The sequence below is a fragment of the Equus asinus genome, chromosome 4 (assembly GCF_041296235.1).
Source record: "Equus asinus isolate D_3611 breed Donkey chromosome 4, EquAss-T2T_v2, whole genome shotgun sequence".
In the NCBI taxonomy this organism is placed as follows: domain Eukaryota; kingdom Metazoa; phylum Chordata; class Mammalia; order Perissodactyla; family Equidae; genus Equus; species Equus asinus.
The window spans coordinates 115,982,362-116,000,648 of NC_091793.1; the positions used below are offsets into that span (position 1 = coordinate 115,982,362).

Here is an 18,287-nt window from a genome sequence, read left to right on the forward strand (position 1 = left end):
AATGGGTGCTGAGTCTCTAAAGGTGAGAACTGTGTCTTGTCTGCTTGGGCATCCTCAGCAACTAGCACAGAGCCTGGCATAAAGAAGGCATCAATAAGTGCTAGTGGATGAATTTCTCATGTTTTATTCAGTTGCAAAATCATGTGGATGGGATATGGGGATGAATATGTGCAAAAGTGCTTTGCAACACATCAAGAAGAACCAAAGTATTTCTTCCATCAACCTGCCACAGGGCCTGTTATTCTAACATTAGAATAATTTCAGTGGGTTGTCTTATTAGGCTCTGTTAAAATAGAAGAATGTTTGGGAAAGAGCAATGAGTTAAGCCCTATAATAACCTTACTAGGCATTAATTTATCCTCTTCTTTTCCAATAAGGTGGCTACTTAAGCAGGCAACTGTGGAAGTTGAAAACACTGAACATAGTGGGCACTTAGTAAGCATTTGTTGAGTGATGAATGAATGAACGCTCCTGTCTGCATAGCAGTAGAAACATTTGTTGACTTCCTATCATATTTTTTTAAATAAATTGTTGTAGACAATAATCTAATTTTCAAAAGGATGGTCAAAGTATAACTCTTAACAATATAAGATAATTGAGTACATTTTGCTGTCATCATCAGATGCTTTTGCGAAATGCTACTTACTGCATCCCTTTGAAAAGACAAAGACAAAGAAACCATTAGATTGGGCGTTTTCCATAACTGCTGATGAATGTTTGCAGAGCACCAAGGAAAATGGAAAATTTTCAATTTGAAAATGATTCTGATTAATTTAGAAAGCCAACTGGAAAAGTATTGAGCATCCAAATGGACTTATAAAATCTGAACTATTGGGTAATTCTCAGCTTAAATAGTAGTCTGAGGCAACATGGCATGGAGATGTGAGCACAGACAATTGGATGACTTTGGGCCAATTACCTACCCTTTCTAAGCCCAGGTATCCTTATCTATAAGATGCCATAACAACATCTACCTTGCAGATTGATATGAGAATTCAATATCAAAAAGTGAATATTTTGAGAACTCATTATGTCAGGCAGTGTGTCAGGTTTTGGGGATCCAGGAGTGAGATATCTGCATTCATGGGGCACCCATTCTAGTGGTGATACAGGGAGATACTGTAATGTCCAGAACAGCGCTGGGCACGGAGCAGGTACCTGGTAGACAAGAGATACAGTATTACATGATCACAATTTGTTGGGAATGGATGCTAAACGATTATTGCCACCCGATAGAAACAGCCTCCACGACTGTATTAAAGCTAAAGAACTGCCAACTTCTCATGCCCCAGCTTAGCTCAACTGCAAACAAGGAGCCTCTTATTACAGTCTCAGCCCCACCAGACAGTCTCCTGAGCAACTCTAACCTGGAGACACCACACCTGCCCCCCCTCACCCCTCTGCCCGGGGGTGGAGTCTGCAGTTAGTTGACTTGCTACATAATGTTTGGAACTGGCCTCAGGCATGGGCATACTCAAGTTACTGCTGCCCCTAATGCCATAGGGTTCCCAGGATTGGCCTCAGTTTCCCCTTCAGTCCTTTTAAACTAACAGTTATATAAATGCAGAGAGAATGACAGAGTAGTTAAAAAACATTTTGGAGTCCAATTTCTTGGTGTGAATCTCAGCTTTACCATTTAATATTGTGAGCAATTCAATGAATCTCTCCAACCTATTTCCTCGTGTGTATTATGAGGTCAGTAATAGGACCTCACTAATAAGACCTCGCTAAGTATTAAATGGGATGATGTGTATATGAAGCACCTAAGTAAGCACTCAGGAAATATTAGTTGTTGTTTTTATTAATAACTGTGGAAGTTGCATAGGTCATCTTTGTTGACTTCCATGCAGACAAATAGTACAGGGCATTTGTACTGTTTGAAGTTTAACACTTACAATTTTGCATCTCTCTGCTTACCCTAATGAGTGTCATCTTTTATGGTACACTTTTTATTAAGTTTTCTGGCTGAATGATTCTTTTCTTTAGAAGGTAATTTAAATGATCAAAGTTATCAAATTTAAATTATTTATATCATTTAAATCTTAATTATTTAAACAACCAAGTTATCTTTCCTTTGACCACCACAAGAACCCTAGGGGATTGGTGTGGGTGATATGCCTGTCCCCATGTTGCTGACAAGGAAACCAAGGCAAAGTGAGATTAAGTGAGTGACTGTCTCAAAGTCACATGGCTGGTTACCAATAGAGCATATCCAAGTCCTGTTGGAGATGCTGAAATGACCGTTTAATTATCAAAGCCTATGAACTGTAGGGACTCAGAAATAGGCACAGAAATCAATTAAAAAAAAAAAAAACACCATTCAGCAGAATCTGGAAAATGTTTTCAATGAGTTGGAAAATCAGACTGAAGAATGTTTTGGGTTGTGAAGCCTAGAAATTCTCTCTGGGGTTTTCTTGTTTTGTTTTGTTTTTGTTTTTTAACCTTATAAACTCTGCTTTCATCTGTCATTTGTAGCATAGAATCCCGAGGACACCCAAAGTCATTAGAAATTAAAGTTACAAGTTTTTGTGGTTGTTTTTAAAGGGGTTCCACATTTCCAGGAATCTTACATTTCCTCTTTTGGCGCACGGCAGGAGACCCTGTCCAGAGGAATGAGTCATAAACCTCTCTAAAAGGCCTGGACCTTCTCCCTGCCCGCCCCGGCTGTTGCTAGACTGCCTTCCCTTCCCCAGGGGAGGAAAGCAGTGAGCTTCCTTTTCAGCTGACCTTAACTGAATTATGACTTTTGAGCTGAGTAGTCAGAGCAGAAAAAGCAACGATAATCCAGACTTCTAGAAAGTAGGTGTATAGGGCCACTTCATATCCTCTTGGCCCACCATTCTCCAGCCGCTGCTTCTTCAACCAGCGCCACAGATCCTGCCTCGGTGGCCCCTTGCCTCACTTGGTTTCTGCTCTGGCACGGCTCTGACTGTACATGTGGGATGGGCACAGCTGTGGGAATCCCCATCCCTCAGGCATGCAAGTCCTGGAAGTTCGTGACAGTTAACACTCATGGGACAACCTTGGCTGATGGAGGATGGAAGTTGGTGGTAATTTTGAGGTGCAGCATATGAGACATTTCAGACAGTCCCTGCAGGATCAAGCCCAGATGACCACAGTGGTGACCAACAAGGGAATGTGTCCTTATCCCAGTCTCCCACTCCTATGCCTGATGTCACTTCTGAAACTAAACTACCTGCATGCAGGTCCTTGTCTCCGGCTCTGCTCTGGGAGAGGGCAGAGGGGACCCATGCTGATTTTCATATTAAGCTGATTAATATACACCTGGGAAGGTCAATATTGCCATGCTATGTAATCTCGATTCAAATGACAACTATTTCTTGATTCTTCAACTAGAGAAGGAAAACAGTGATTGTGGAAAAAGTCCAGAAAGAGGAGGTGTGGGTTCCAGTGTAGCCATTAAGTAGTTATATGACCCAAGCTACACTATTTAACCTTTTCGAGCTCAGTACCTGATCTACAAAATAAGGAAGATGAATTGGATTACATCATTTCTAGCACTGCTTCCAATTCCATAACTGTATATTTGTGAAATAAAAGCATCTGGGTGAGACTTTATAGTAGCTGCTGTTCCCGTCATTAACTCTAGCGGTTGTTTTGGCTAAAAATACGGCAATACGTTAATGCAACTTCAGACAGGCAAGTGAATGAGCCTCCTGAAGGTCTAGATTAGAGAATGAGCAGCTATTCGGAACCTCAAAAAACAATGATGCTGACAAAAAGAGAACAAGCCAGCTTCTCTGGGAGTCAGCAAACATTAGCAAGGGCTGCAGCAGTAAGATAAGAACAGAGTAATGAGAAAACGAGTTGCAACCAGCTTCCTTGACTGCATTCCAGCGGTCACTCAGTGATTCGTCACATCCCTAACAGGGCTTGATAAATGGACTCAAACTATTGAGATTTCTTTCCCCCCTTGAAGTTACTTGGAAACTTGGCTTGGAAAAATGCTTCTACTTTGAGAAAAATAACATAAAATCCTGCAAGTGTCAGAGACAGGAATTAAAAACATTAAAGGAATATAGGCTTCCATAAATCCCAAATCAAGGAGCATCAATTCAGAAAAAGATGGAGGATCATGATAGTTAAGTCAAACATGAGGGCCTCAAAACGTGCGAAATAAATAGGCTATAAAGCGATGAGGTTGTAGACGCCGCCATTTATAAGACATACAAGACATTTATAAGACATAAGACACTTATAAGACAGGTAACAAAGGTATTGTTATCTCCATTTTACACACGAAGTAAAGATGCTCTGAGAGGTAAATAATTTGTCTGATGACACATAGCCAGATAACGGCAAAGCTAGGATTTTTATTTTTAAATATATTCTTTAAATTAATTAAATTTATATTTAGCAAGGTAATACATGCACATAGTTAACAACTCAAACAGTACTAAAAAGCATATAATAAAATAAAACAATGTTTTCTATATTGTCACCTTTTTGTCCTTTGACAGTATTTCCCATTGCTTTCATTTTATTTTTTATTTCATCTATTATGTTTTTAATTTCATGAGCTCTTTCTTCTTCTGTGGTTGCTCCTATTATTTTTTAACGCATCCTGTTGTTTCATGGATACAATATCTTAGCTCTCAGGATATTAACAATAGTTTTTGGTTTTTGTTTTCTTCCTCTTCCTGTTTTCTCTGAATTCCATTTTTTTTCCTGTTTGTTTTGGCCTCTGTGTTTCACATGGGAGGCTTTCATCAAATGTTCTGTGATCCTTGGTATCTATTTGTGTGTAACAGTAAGGCAATAAAAGGCTGAGTGGGAGTTGTATGTGTGTGTCCCCCACACACATTGCATGGGACGTATTTGTACTAAAAATTATTCATTGTTTATCTGAAATTCAAATTTAACTGGGCTTCTTGTATTTCTATTTGCTAAATCTGACAACCCTGGGCATGTGGCTTATAGACTCCTAGCTTCTGGGTGACTGGGGTATGGTCCATGAGTCTTCAATCCAGAGACTTGTTCCATTTCATTTCATCCTCTGTTCTGAGCTCTGCATCTGATTCCCACCTTGTACTTTTCCTCAGTCCAGAGCTCTTTCTTTCATTTCTCCAGGGAATAAACCTTTGGCCCTCTCCAGGAGTAGAGGAAAGGGAGTTAACTGGCTATGGTGGTAGAAGACGTCATGGGCTCTGAGTGCTCTGCAAACTGACGTTCTAGCAATCTCTTTGTCTTAAACTTTGAGTGTCACATCCACTTTTCATGGTGCTTTTTGTCTCGAAGCCCCAAACAAGGTTCTACAAGGCAAATTGTCTTGCTTCTCAGAGTAGTCCTCCTCTGTAGGGCCTACTTTCCACTTCTACTCTGCTAGAACAGTTATCATTCATTGGTCAGCCTTCCATTTTCCACAAAGGCATTGACATCTCTTATCAGTTGTTGTGTATTCTCTCTCTTTCTCTTTTCAGATTATGCCTTTCTTTTTATTTTAAATTTATTTGGTGTCATTTCAGTGGAATTTCAGGAGGGAGAAGACATAGACACTTGGGCTCAATACCCCAGGTTTAACTAGAATGCCAGAATGAGATTTACATCCAGACCAACATACATCCAAAGCCTTTGTTCCTTCCACTATACCATGGAAAAACCCATTCAGCAGAATCCACCAAGAAATACATGTAGCATAGATTGTCAGTTGTCTACTCCAATATCCTTCTCCCTTTCTTTCTTAGTAATAGAACCACTAGGTTTTAGTGGAGCACATAGCTACCCAGAATAAAGACTGCCTTTCCTAACCCTCCTTCAACCTAGGTATGGCCAAGTGATTAAATTCTGACAAAGGAAATGAAGTGGAAGTGCTATGTGGAGCTTCTAGAAAAATCCCTTAAAAGATATCTTGCATCACCTTTTGGCTGTTTTCTTCTTTGTCCCTTCCTCCTTTCTGCTAGTTGGAATGTGGCATTATGGCTGGAGCTTGAACAGTTACCTTGGACTAAGGTGGAAACCATGTGCTGAAGGTGGCAGCACAGAAAGACAGAAGGAGCCTGAGTCCCCGATGACTTAATGTAGCTACTCTACCAATTCCAGATTGCTGATGTCCAGACTTCTTTTATGTGACAGAGAAGTAAGCCACTGTTATTTTGGGTTTTCTGTTCCTTACAACTGAATATAATTCTAACTGACAAAACGCCAAAGTGCAGTACGACTTCAAAGGGAGTGACACAGGCTTCCTAGAAAAAGTGGTGGAAGAGACAGACCTTAAAGGATAGTTCAGCCAGATGGGGAAGTGGAGGGACAGGATTCAAGGTAGAAACAATGACATGATTAGGGCACAAGGGGCACTGCATAAGGTGTTTTCAAAAGGTAACACGGAGACCAGTCTGATTGGAGTAGACAGATCACGTAGGAGAGAAGTGGAAGATAAGGATGAAAAATGACTGAGATGAGAGGATGGAATTTCCGCCTCATATAGAGGCCTGACTTTTGGAAAAAAGGGGGACAGCTCCTCTGAGAAAGAGAGAGGAGGCAAGGAATGAAGGCCTGGACTTTTAGTCAATTTTTCAGCAACAAATCTTTTTCATTAGCATCATCAATGCCATTATAGATCTGACCAGAACTAATAGTCTAAAATAGCAATCTTAGCCATTCTCTAAAATAAAAATGGCCATCACTTAGTTTCAGAGTCAAGAGTCCCAACCAAGGCTCATAAAACAGAAGAAAGACATAAATCTCACTACTGCAGCCCTGATTCTCTTGTCTTGTAGATTCCGCCTTAATGAGGTTCATGTGGATGAGGGGAAAGCAACAACAAAAAGTTCAGCTCATTTACACCTTGATATCAGTGCTAGAATAACAAGTAACCCCAATATGGACCTGAAAATTAATTACAGGATGAAACTTTAGATACCAATTTGTCAAAGCGATCAAATGCCAATACCTACTCAAAGTACAGCGTGAGGTCTGTAGCCAATATTGACTGCTTCAAAAGCTGCATAAGGTCACTATATTCCTTGGAGGACAAATTAGCAAAGATGTTGTGACCCTGTAATGGGAAAGTAAAAAGTCACAAAAGACAACATTAAATCAGAGGTTGTTTATTACGTGTTTTTCCTATATTAAAAAAAAAGTATGGGAACATGATAAAAACATTTTTTTAAAGAGGTTAATGAAATTTTGTGCAAATACAAACAAATTCCCTGGCAAACACAGCAAAGCTAGAAAGTGCAATCATTTTTGAGGGAAACTACCAAGGGACACTTTATTATGTCTAGTTTTGAAGAGAAAACTCTGAAAAACGTTTGAACTTGTATTACTATGGATATGTTTATGCCAACAACTCCATGTGACTGCCCATTTCCTGTGGAATTACTGAGTGGAGAAGTTGAAACAACATTTGGGAATCTTTCTGACCCTAAAATAAATACTAGTTTCACTAGCAAAGACTTAAGTTGGCGTTTTGGAAGTACTTGTTATGGCAACAAATAACTTCAAGGAGGAGAAAAAACATTAGACCAGTGGTTCTCAACTGGGGGTGACTGGCAATGGGGACTTCTGGCTGTGTTTAGAGACATTTTTGAGTGTCACACTGGTGGGGGTGGTGGTACTGGCATCTAGTGGGTAGAGGCCAGGGATGCTACTAAACATCCTACCATGCACGAGACAGCCCCCACAACAAAGATGTCCCTGGCCCAACATGTCAGTACCGCTGAAGTTGAGAAAACTTGTGTTAAACTGTGAAAATACATCTTGAGGAAGTGTGTAGTAGATTAAATTCAGCCCATAATTACTGAGTAGCTAGGACGTATAAGATATTGTTCTTGGCCTAATTCTCAGGACTCTAAAAGATGACTTACACCTAGGAAAACTTGCAAATACACCTGTTAGCTCCGAACCTTTGAAAAGCACACTGCTTTTCATCAGAATTTGTTTTAGCTACACTAGGCAGATCCACGATGTTTTTAGTAAAGCGAAAAATCCTTCTGTAAAGTGACTGACAGTTCACTTAATTTGCTTTGAAAGTCAGGACTTTTCATTTATCAGGTTTTCTTAGCATGAAATATGAAGTCATAAATATGTGGCCCAGGAACTGGACTTGTTTTAAACCTACTGTTGAGAGCCAGAAGATGGTGCAGAAGGAAGGGGGTGGAATGACTGCCTGAGAATAAACTATTCTCCAACGAGAGGTAAATTAATTCTTTCAGAGAACCAGAATATCAATTAGTAAATTACCGCCTACCAGGCACCAGATGATAATCTGCTCCCCTGAGTTAATTTATCTCACTGGGTGAACTCGCCACTCCTTAAAGACTAGAGTATATTGGTTCCACCTGGGACGAGGTCCAATATTAATAATAATTTTCAAATGAACTCTTCCAGACCCTTAATTCAGCCATTAGGAAGAAGACAAATAACTAAAGGAATGCCATACCATAATTCTGCCCAGGTTTCTCTGCCTGAGCCTTGCCCCATGGATCAATCACAGGCCCGTGAACTGGGGCCTGGGAAAAAGTGGTTGGAAGCTATGGAATAGTAGTCACCCAGATCCAGCCACACATTGAGCATCTCCCAGTGAAAGAAATACAGATGTTAGGAACAAGTTACAGTAAAATCTAATGTGAAGTCCAGGAGAAAGCTGGTCTGAATTTCAAATTCTTGATTATTCTGTGAGAGAGTGTGTTTTACTACTTTTAAAGGACATATAGTAACTAACACAATTTACAGCTAACAGAGTGACAAAGCAAGCCAGATCAGCTTTAATAATAATGATAAAACGAGTTGATTTGCAATCAGTGTATTGTTTATATGCAAATTGGGCTTCTATAGCACCTAGAGGGTTTGGTCCCTGAAATACCACCTCAGCATTGGTCAGGAAGGAGTGGTATTGATGGAAAAAAAACCAAATGTGCAGGGAGAAAGGTCTGCAGCAACTTTCCTGAGGGCATTTAACACGTCCGTGCCTCTGCATCATTTGGAAAGTAGGGTGATGGTAGCATCTGCATTTTTGCTTATCTGATGGGCAGGACAGGAGGGGCTGTGGGGGAAGGCCCTGCACACACCAGTTGCTCAGCGCACGGTTCTGTTATTATTACTCCGCGTTCTTCATAGAGAACCCAAGGGTGAAGGGCAGCCCATGTGTTTATCTGAAGACAAATTCTGAGTTTGTGGGTTTTGTTTCCCTGAGCAAAGAAACAAGTGACCTTCCAAGAAATCCGTGACATTCTGTTTATAAACCCTGTTATTACAAAGGTGGGATCAGAGGTATAAACCCTTCATATTACCAGTAGAGAAAAGATAGCCTGAACCCAAATTTCTCCTGTCCTACTTCCCTCTTCCACAGCACTCAGTGAAAACATGGCTTTCATAGGAAAATTCCAGAGCCCCAGGTGCTGGGATGCTGGTTTCTGTCAGAGTTACTGAGAGCCTAACCCTTGATGTTTCATTCCCAACTGAAAACACATCTCCCCCAGCGGGTTTGCCCTTCCCAGGCTACATTCAGGTTCCGGAGTGCTGACTCTCCTTTATGGGGTCGAAGAAGGCGTTCCTGATATTGCAAAAGACACACTTTCTCAAGATAGGCTGGAGGAAAAAAACCTCCATATTTAATGATGCTATTCCAGCGTAGCAGGGCCTTAATGATGATAATAATAATAATTAATGGCACAGCTAGAGAACTGACAAATAATGGGGAACAGATGATCCCTTCCTGGCCTCAAAAAAAAAAAAAAAAAAGTCTGCACGCCTGCAGAAAATTAAACAGATCCTTTCCTGGCAATTTTAAACTCAGACGCCTCAGCCAGAGTCAGCTAGTAGTTTTTCTTTTTCTCCATGGAGAGCTAAAAGTATACAAGTCCGACTACTTTCAACTCCTGCATTGCCACATGAAGCAAAATAAGGCATGTGGCCTTAGCTCTGGGTCTCCAGTTTAGTTGCAGTTCTTAGTTTCAATGTGGTCCCACCAGCAATTTTGAGTCCTTTTATCTTTCATAGGTTTCTAAATTGTGCTAACAGAGTGGAACTTTCTCACCCTGTTTCTGCTTCTACCATATTTTAAAATGGCTTTGGGTTTTACAAAACGAGAGTGTTGAGCCACTTACTACTTGGATCAAGTCACTCTGTTGGTGGGCTTCTGTACCCCTTAAAGAGGGTAAGACCATGCTCTGGCGACAAGCTATAGGCAGTCTCCTCTGATGAGTGAATCTGAAAGCTCCCTAACCAGTAATGAAACCCAAATGAATCAGTTCAGGAAGAATCTGAACAAGGTCCTTGGTCAGGCATCTGAAAGAATAACAACAAAAAAAGCCACAAAGAAAAGGTCCAGTAGTTTGGTTTAAAAAAACTTGTTCCATGTCTCTGTATCTGTATCTACCTGTGGCACTACAAAGAAAGAGAGGCAGGAAATAGCGTTGTATTGGTTTTCTGTGGAGGGGAGAGGCAGAACACTAAGTCAGTACCTCACTTTGAAGGATCATCACAGCGTGGTTAAAATGGTGATGCTCTAAGGTAGCAGATGTTCCGTAGAGTTGGGCCAGGGCAGAGCCGCTCCTGAAAGAGGACAGAAGGGTGAGTGACCAGGCCCTTCACCTGTCAACATGTCCCTGACACCAGCTCTTTGGATCAAACTGCTTTTCCTGCTTTGGCAAAGGACCATGAGCAGATACATTCTCAGGGAACCGCTTGTGCAGTTCACTCATCTATGAAGTAAACCTTTCGGGAAACTTCTATGAGTTAGGCTAGGTGCTGTGGATGATTCAATGATGAATAAGACACAGTCCATGCCTCTAAGAAATTTACAGACTAGTAAGGGAGATGAGATGTGATCATAAGGAGAAATAATGCACATAACACACAATACAAATACCATAGAAAGTGTTCCAGGTCCAAAGTGCTTTGGATGATCTGAGGACAAAAGACATAATTTCTGTCCCTGAGGATCAGGATAGGCTGCATGAACTAAGCCTTATACAGTTTCTGAGTGTCCAGAACAACTATCTTATACCAAATGTATTTGACTCTTTGTGGGAAAAGAATTTGTGAATATTATGTGGCGCCCATTTAATCTACTTTACATGTAAGGTTGACAACCTTCTCCTATGGTTTCCCAGCCCACAGTCGCTTACGCTATCTCAGTGTAGAACTCTGGAAAGTTCCCAGGATTTGGAATCAGACCGCAGCTCTTACTAACAGCTTTGGACATTACTTGGGTGCTTTATGACTTAGTGTGTTCATCTCTAAACTTGTGATAATACTATTTACCTCACCTGTCATTTAAGAGAATATAATAAAATATTTGAAAGTGCCTATCACACTGCCTGTCATGTAGTAGATTATAGTCTATATTAATTAATCAATAATTAAAACACACATGTACACTTCCATTTTAAATAAAATGTTAATTGATACTTGAAAGGCTTATTTTGAATTATTTGTAAATTTTGCTTACATCGAACAACTCATTCCTCAACAATGTCATTTGGGCAATGTGGTCATTTAAAATGTTCAAGTGCGTTCATTTCCGATTCTTTTGGATTAGGATTTAGAGCACCTTAGAGTCAGGAGAGATCCAGAGAACCCTACAGTTTAAAGAGCAGTCATGGGACTCCGGCTGAGGACCCATCAAGGTCCTTGTGTTCTTTCTTGATCTTTGTAGGGAGGTTGGACACTGAAAGGGCAATTTGGCCTCAAATTGGAAATGCTGGAGATTGACAGCTCACAGTCCACCCTGCTGGCGAGAGGAGCAAAGACTGCATCTTAGTGCAAAGTGAAGGATTTCGGTCATAAACTGACCTTCATCTCCAGTGCGAGGCAGCCCAAGGTCACTGCCAGTTCGGGGCCCCAGGGGAAAGAATCAGAGCTGAGCACATGTTGCAAGAAACAGCAGGGTTAGGTTCAGTAGGGCTTATTACGAATGACGTTAGTAAGGAGGGTACTAGATTTTAATCAGGTATGTGTTATTTCTTTAAATCTTGCCTTAATCTATAGCATTTAATAAGTGAAAAATTTGTTAGGCTAATCCTCGTAATCAGTGATTAATTAATGTTAGTTACTATTTTTCTAACATAAAATTCATTTTTATGAAAATATGTTTTTCAAAATGCATACTGTATGTCTTTGTTTTAGTTTTTGAAATTCTAGAATGTTTTATGTGCATGTCACATCCGAATGCCTGGCATGAAGTAGGTGCCTAAAAAATTATTAGCTGCTTGGTTAGTAAGCTTGCAGTGGTATGTATGAGACTGCAGTTCAAATTGGAAGGCTGACAGTAATGTGTGTTAACATTTTATAATAATGTTAATAATAATAATAGCTATCAGGAGTAAGTACCTATCATGGACTAGGCAACATATTAACAACTTAATACATTATTTCACTTAATCCTGACAACAACCATGAAACAGGTATTATTTTCTCATTTCACAGATGAAGAAACCAAGACTCAGAGAAATTATGCAACTTTTCCAAGGTCACACCGCTAGTAAGTACCTGTTCTAGACTGGAATCTAAGTTTTTAAGCTTCTTCTCATTACGTAATGAGAATGATAATTATAACTTATATATTTCTGATATTCAGTTCTCCATTTTTGCCAAGCAGGTTGTCATCAATGAAAGATTTCAAAATTTAATTCAGAATTCTACTAGTATAACCACTAACTGCAGGCTCAGATTCCTGTAATTCATTTCTATTAACCAGCCATGTGGGCACCTCACTTCCTGGTGTGAATCCTGATAACAGAATCGCTGATGTAAGGTAGGGTCAAGATGCAAAATATTATCTCTTCCTTTATCACCTAGGTTTAGCAGACTTCATAAAAGTTAAATCAGCTAGATGATCACAAATCACTTTATATTTTCTTTTTTGGGGGTGAGTAGGATGTTTCCTCCTTTAACGAGGGGACAGCTTATCACAAACACACTGGTGCCTCCTATGCTGCACCTCTCCCCTTCCCCAGGGCCATATGGCTTCTGAACTGCTGTGTTTCATCAGAAGGACTCTCAGGGTGTTTGTGCAAAGGCAGCCGTCCTCTGACCGTCCATGGTTTGAGCATCATCATTAGACTCTCTCTTTGCTCCTTTTTGTAATTCCTACTTACATTCTCCTCACCCTCACACAATACTGAGTTAATCACAAAAATATGTAGATTTTGCAACTGAACCAGACCAATGCAATGAAAGTGTAGGAAGACACTGATTCATTCATCCCGTCATCTACATTCCTTCACCCAACAAGTACTGATGACTATTACGATGCCAGGCTGCAGGCACATGGAATACGAAGATAAATAAGACACGACGCTCACCCTCAGGAAGCTCACAGTCGCCTATAATTGTGTAGGAGACTTTCTCTGACCAGATTCACACTAAGAATGCTCACCTTTCTGTGAGCAAGGTGCCATCTTAGCATTCATGGAATGCAGCATGGTACTAACTCTACTTTGACTTTTCTAGAGTAAAATCATCTAAGCAGGAATGCTTCTATTTCCATATGGATCCTTGATTTACACTGTTAGATTTGGTCTCCGTCAGATTTTCTAAGACTGCAAAACCTCTTGGTGCCTTCTCTCTCAGGCCAAGGCTCACCGAGAACACTGCCTATACCTGCTATGACATATATACACACTGTGAATCTCCTAGGCACATGAGAGGGAAGTCTGCAGTCATAAAACTTGATATGTGTCAAAAAACAAAATGTATCTGCTAGGATAAACTTTATCAAAAAGTATTCTATAGAATACTAGTTCTTTGGAGTGTTAAATGGCAGTATGGGCAGAAATAGAAAGGGTCCCATGGTCACATACATTTGGGAAATGCTGGGTTTAAAAAGTTAAACTGTTTATTGTAGGATTTTGCAGCAACATCTCTATGTGAAAGTATGCATTGTGATATTGCAGGAGGGGAATATAATATGCAGTATTAACCAATCTTACTTAGTCAGAAAACCATTTTTTAAAAGAGGCCATGTCTTTCATGTAATATACTTTGTGTAAAGGTATACTTCCACATTTTCATGTAAAATACGATGAAGAAAACCCCAAATCAATCACTTATGGAAAAAAACGGACTGTAACACCACACTCCATTTTAATTGTGGTAAATATATCCACCATGTAAGTAGCTTTGGAGCACACACACTGTAATCGTGAAAATATGAGATATAGACATGTGGCGTGTGTGTGGGTAGGGTGTGTGGAGAGAGGAGAAGAGGAGGAGAGAGGAAGAGTACCCACATTGCCCAAGCACAAGGATATTTATACATGTGATTATTCATGATGCTCATTATTGGTTAGGTCATCCCAAAAGACTACAATTTTTTCATTTTTGGACAGGCAGCACACCAAGGAGAAACTTATTAAAAAGAAAAGTCAAAGCAAAAATTCTGTTCCTACAGGCATCCAGCACTTTGCACAGGCACCAAATTAAGCGTGTAAAAGGAACTGTACTTTCATAACTTCCCAAGATAAGCATATTCTTTGAAAAAGAGACTTCACGGACGTGCACAGCCACAGCATATAGGAAACTTTAAAAAGGAAAACTATGAAAGGTAATTAGGAAATTGAGACTTGTTGGGAGGTGGCGAGGAATGGGATTAGGCTGTCACGGCAGATTAATGTGCCCCAGTATTTCACTTCTGGGACCTGGCTGAAAGCGACAAGATGGGTTTTCACTCCCAAGAAATGAGTATAAGAGATTATGCTAGAAATGAATAGAAGAAGTCTCCTAGGAGAATATACTACAAAGCTGCTCAGTACTGATATTTAATCATCAGGGGCAGCTGTAATAGAGAGGGGGATGAGTGGGGAACGCTGTCCCTGGAGAAAACAGGAGAGAGGTGTTAACAGAGCAATTTCAAAGGACTATGGTATCACTGCCCTCTCTCCCTATTGATCATTCGTTGCATGCACTCCAATACTTAAAAATTAAGAATAAAATATGAAAATGCAAAGGTTCACTTATCAGAAAGGCTAAGAGAATAAATCATATTGTGCTATAACTAAAGTCACAACTTTTTATTGTAGAGGCATTTTGCATTTTATATAGTAATTTGTCCCTTGCTAAATGTCTCCTGTTTCTTTATAGCCTTATATATGAAAAAAAGGTAGCATATGCTTTGCTACATAATAATCGGTGCATTTAAATCCCATTTCCAAATCACTTGAAAGGTTGGAATTAGACTGTGAATACTTTAAGTGAAGGGACTGTTTATTATACTTCTTTATTTCTCCCACAATGCTTAGCACAGAGCTTGCACACAGAAAGTGCTCAATTATTGGGGAATAGAAAGGGAAATAAGGATATAGATTTCTTCTTAGGGATTTTCTAAACAATGGCACATTTACTGAATAAATCTTATTCTAATCAATAGAAAGGTACTTCCTCCACCATGATGTAAAAAGGTCTCTTTCCACATTCATTTTCGAAGGAAATTTTAACTGAGGTTGGGTGGTGGTGGCACTTGGTGTCCTAAGTTCAAAAGTGACTCTATTAGTTAAGGGCAGGGGTGATGGACATCCCATGAGCTGGCAACTTGTATACACGATCAGTTGTCTTGAGGAAACACATCAGATCATCTTGGAACAGCTAGATTTGATCACGTGGTATGAAGAAGCAAAAAAAAAAAAAAAGCAATTGAATACTAGTATCAGCGACATAATGCCTATCTCATATGTGTGAACGATATTCAATCTTATACAAATCACTTGAGATTTGGGGACCTCGGTTTCCATTTTTGTAAAATTAAGGTGTTGAAAAATATGGCTAACAAGGTCTAGGTCAGTTCTATGATTTTTTATGGCTCCATGTCTTGATTTTCTGGATGTCAAAATATATTTTAGTTTTCCATGAGCTCACATATATGGCAAGTCAGCCAATAAACTGGGAGCTCAAAGGCCCAAAATAAATATCACAAAGTCTTGAAAGAGAGTATGATGCAGCGGTTAAAGAACGGCTTTTGGAATCAGATAGCCCAGGTCCAGACTCCACTCTGCCACATTCTGGATCTGCCACATTACTCTTTCCTGAGGCTCAGTTCCTCTCATAAAATGGAGACAAAAATACCTACCCTACAGGGATGTTGGTGAGTGCTTAAAATAGCAAACAACAAATAAATTGTAGTTCTTCTCATTGTCTCAGGGACTCCTAATTGCAAAGAACAGAAATTAATCAGAACCAGCTTCACTAAAAAAAGAGTTGATCAAACGATAGCAAGAACTCCGAGGGAGCCCAAGTATGGTTGGGTCTCCTGGAAACAGGAGTAGAGATGTGGAAAGCAGGGGTGCCTGTTCTCTGTCTTTCTCTGGGGTTGTACAATCTCTTCTTTCTGCTTCTCTCTGAATATCTAGTTTCTTCTCTCTGCAGGTTCGCTTTCTTGTTGCTCTTATCCACTTAGGATGTGGTCATCACAGCTTTCCCCAAATGGCAGCCTCAGCTCCCAAGCCTATGTGGATCTGCAGGTTGGAATCAACAGCTAACTGAGTCAATATCATGGTAATCCAACTCCAAATTCCTGGGAGATAAAATATGACTAGCTGGGGTTTGATTAGGTGTGTACTTTTGGTCCAAAGAGCTGAGAGGTCAACTAGCACGAAGGGCTGCCTCCTTCGGTGTGAGACTCAGGCTCTCTCTGGGGAGGGGCCATTAGTACCTGAGTACGAGTATTGTGCACTTGACTGTTAAAAGAACTCACAAGCTGGTCACTGTTGTTTTAAAGACACAATTCTAATACATTTATCTCTTCTTTATGCCTAAGTGGCAAATGGTAGGGGGCTGGAGAGAGGGTGCTAGAGGAAGAAAGACTGACAATGATGCCATTGGCCTGAGACAGAGAGAGGCATCCTAAAACAAGTAATGAAATGCAGACAGAAATGCAAACATAAGGAATTGTCAGACCTTATAATGAAAGTATACACAGTTTACACTTCAGTAGACCCCAGGGACACTATTGTGTCTTTAGTATAACATCAAAACTTCATGTATAAAAACTATGTTTTATAATAATCTATAAAAGGTTACACTTGTTTAAGAAATCAAGAAACTATTGAAAAGCTATGTTAAAATAGTTAAAATGAAATCTCACCCATTCATGCATTCATCATTCATTCATTCACTCAGCAAACACACGCTGTGAGTTTACTATGCTCCTGTACCTGCTACACATCAGGGGTACTCAAGAGGAAGGGGAGACACATGTTAAGTCAGCAATTAAAATAGAGTGAGATGCACAATTACGAAAAAGCATGGCCAGGGCATTATGTGGATGCAGAAAATTGACAAGGGGAAGGTACATCAGGGATAGAACCCTGGCGGTGGTACTTTCAGAGGAGTTGTGGGCAAAGAAGGAGAGGAAGGACATTCCAGGCAGGGGAAACAGCATACTGGGGAGCAGAGCGAAACGAACTAGACAGACGCCATGGAGCACTTCAAGTGGCCCGTTGTGTCGGGAACACACATGCATGGGTTGGGGTGGAGGTGGAAGGAATGAATGCTTGGCCAGGAAAATGGGGAGCAGCCTGATTGAAAAGGGCCTTAAGGGGCAAAATAAAGGAATTTGAACATTGTCCTGAAAGTCACAGGAGGTGGGTGAATGGCTTTGAAGCAGGGAAGTGACCTCATCAGCTTTATGAATTACAAAGACTATTCTGGAGTGCCAATAGGGGGAGACTGGAGGAGGAGAGTGAGGTTGTTTGTTGTAGAAATCCAGGAGAGATGCAAAGAAGCAGTAGTTACTGTAAGAATGCAGAGAAGTCGACTCTGAGGGGTGCTAAGGAAGGAATCTGGGTGACTTGTGGATTTCTGGTGGTGCCATTCACTGGCATAGAGAATAAGAGAGAAAGGAACAACTGTAAAGGGAAAGGCCGAGATTGGAGTCACTGTGAGACTTCAAACAGGAGGTGCTCCTCAAACAGCTGGAATAAGTGTCTGGAGTTGAGCAAAGAATTATGGTTCAGAGATATGAGTTTAGGGCTGACCAGCAGTTGGGCGGAGGCCCTGCACGAAGGATGATGTAGAGAAAGAGGGGAGCAGGAGAGAACATCACCAATAAAGGCTGGGGCAGACAGAGAGAGGCCTTGATGCGAACTGAGAAGAAAGGCTGGAAAAGCAGTTGAAAACCCTCTGTCTGGGAGACAAAGGAAGAGAGTTCTAGGAAGGAGGGAGTGGCAGAATGTGTCTCATGGCAAGAAGGGTCAAGAAAGAAGGACAATAAGAAAGTCCAATAGCTCTGGGGGGGTTGGGCATTACTGAGGGCACTTCCCCCGGTGAGGCAGAACTGGAAGCCACATAGGAGGGTGGGGGTTGGGGAATGGAAGACAATGAACAGACAA

General features: G+C 40.6%; 1 protein-coding gene across 1 annotated transcript in view; it reads right to left on the bottom strand.

The window, feature by feature from the left end:
* PDE11A (phosphodiesterase 11A) overlaps window positions 1–18,287 on the bottom strand; it is a 383,893-nt gene that overhangs the window by 59,659 nt on the left and 305,947 nt on the right. The window contains exons 14-15 of the mRNA XM_014834082.3: window positions 10,425–10,515; window positions 6,915–7,015 (exon numbers count right to left, since the gene is read on the bottom strand). Coding sequence (XP_014689568.3) covers window positions 6,915–7,015; window positions 10,425–10,515 — 192 coding nt within the window. The remainder of the gene's footprint in view (window positions 1–6,914; window positions 7,016–10,424; window positions 10,516–18,287) is intronic.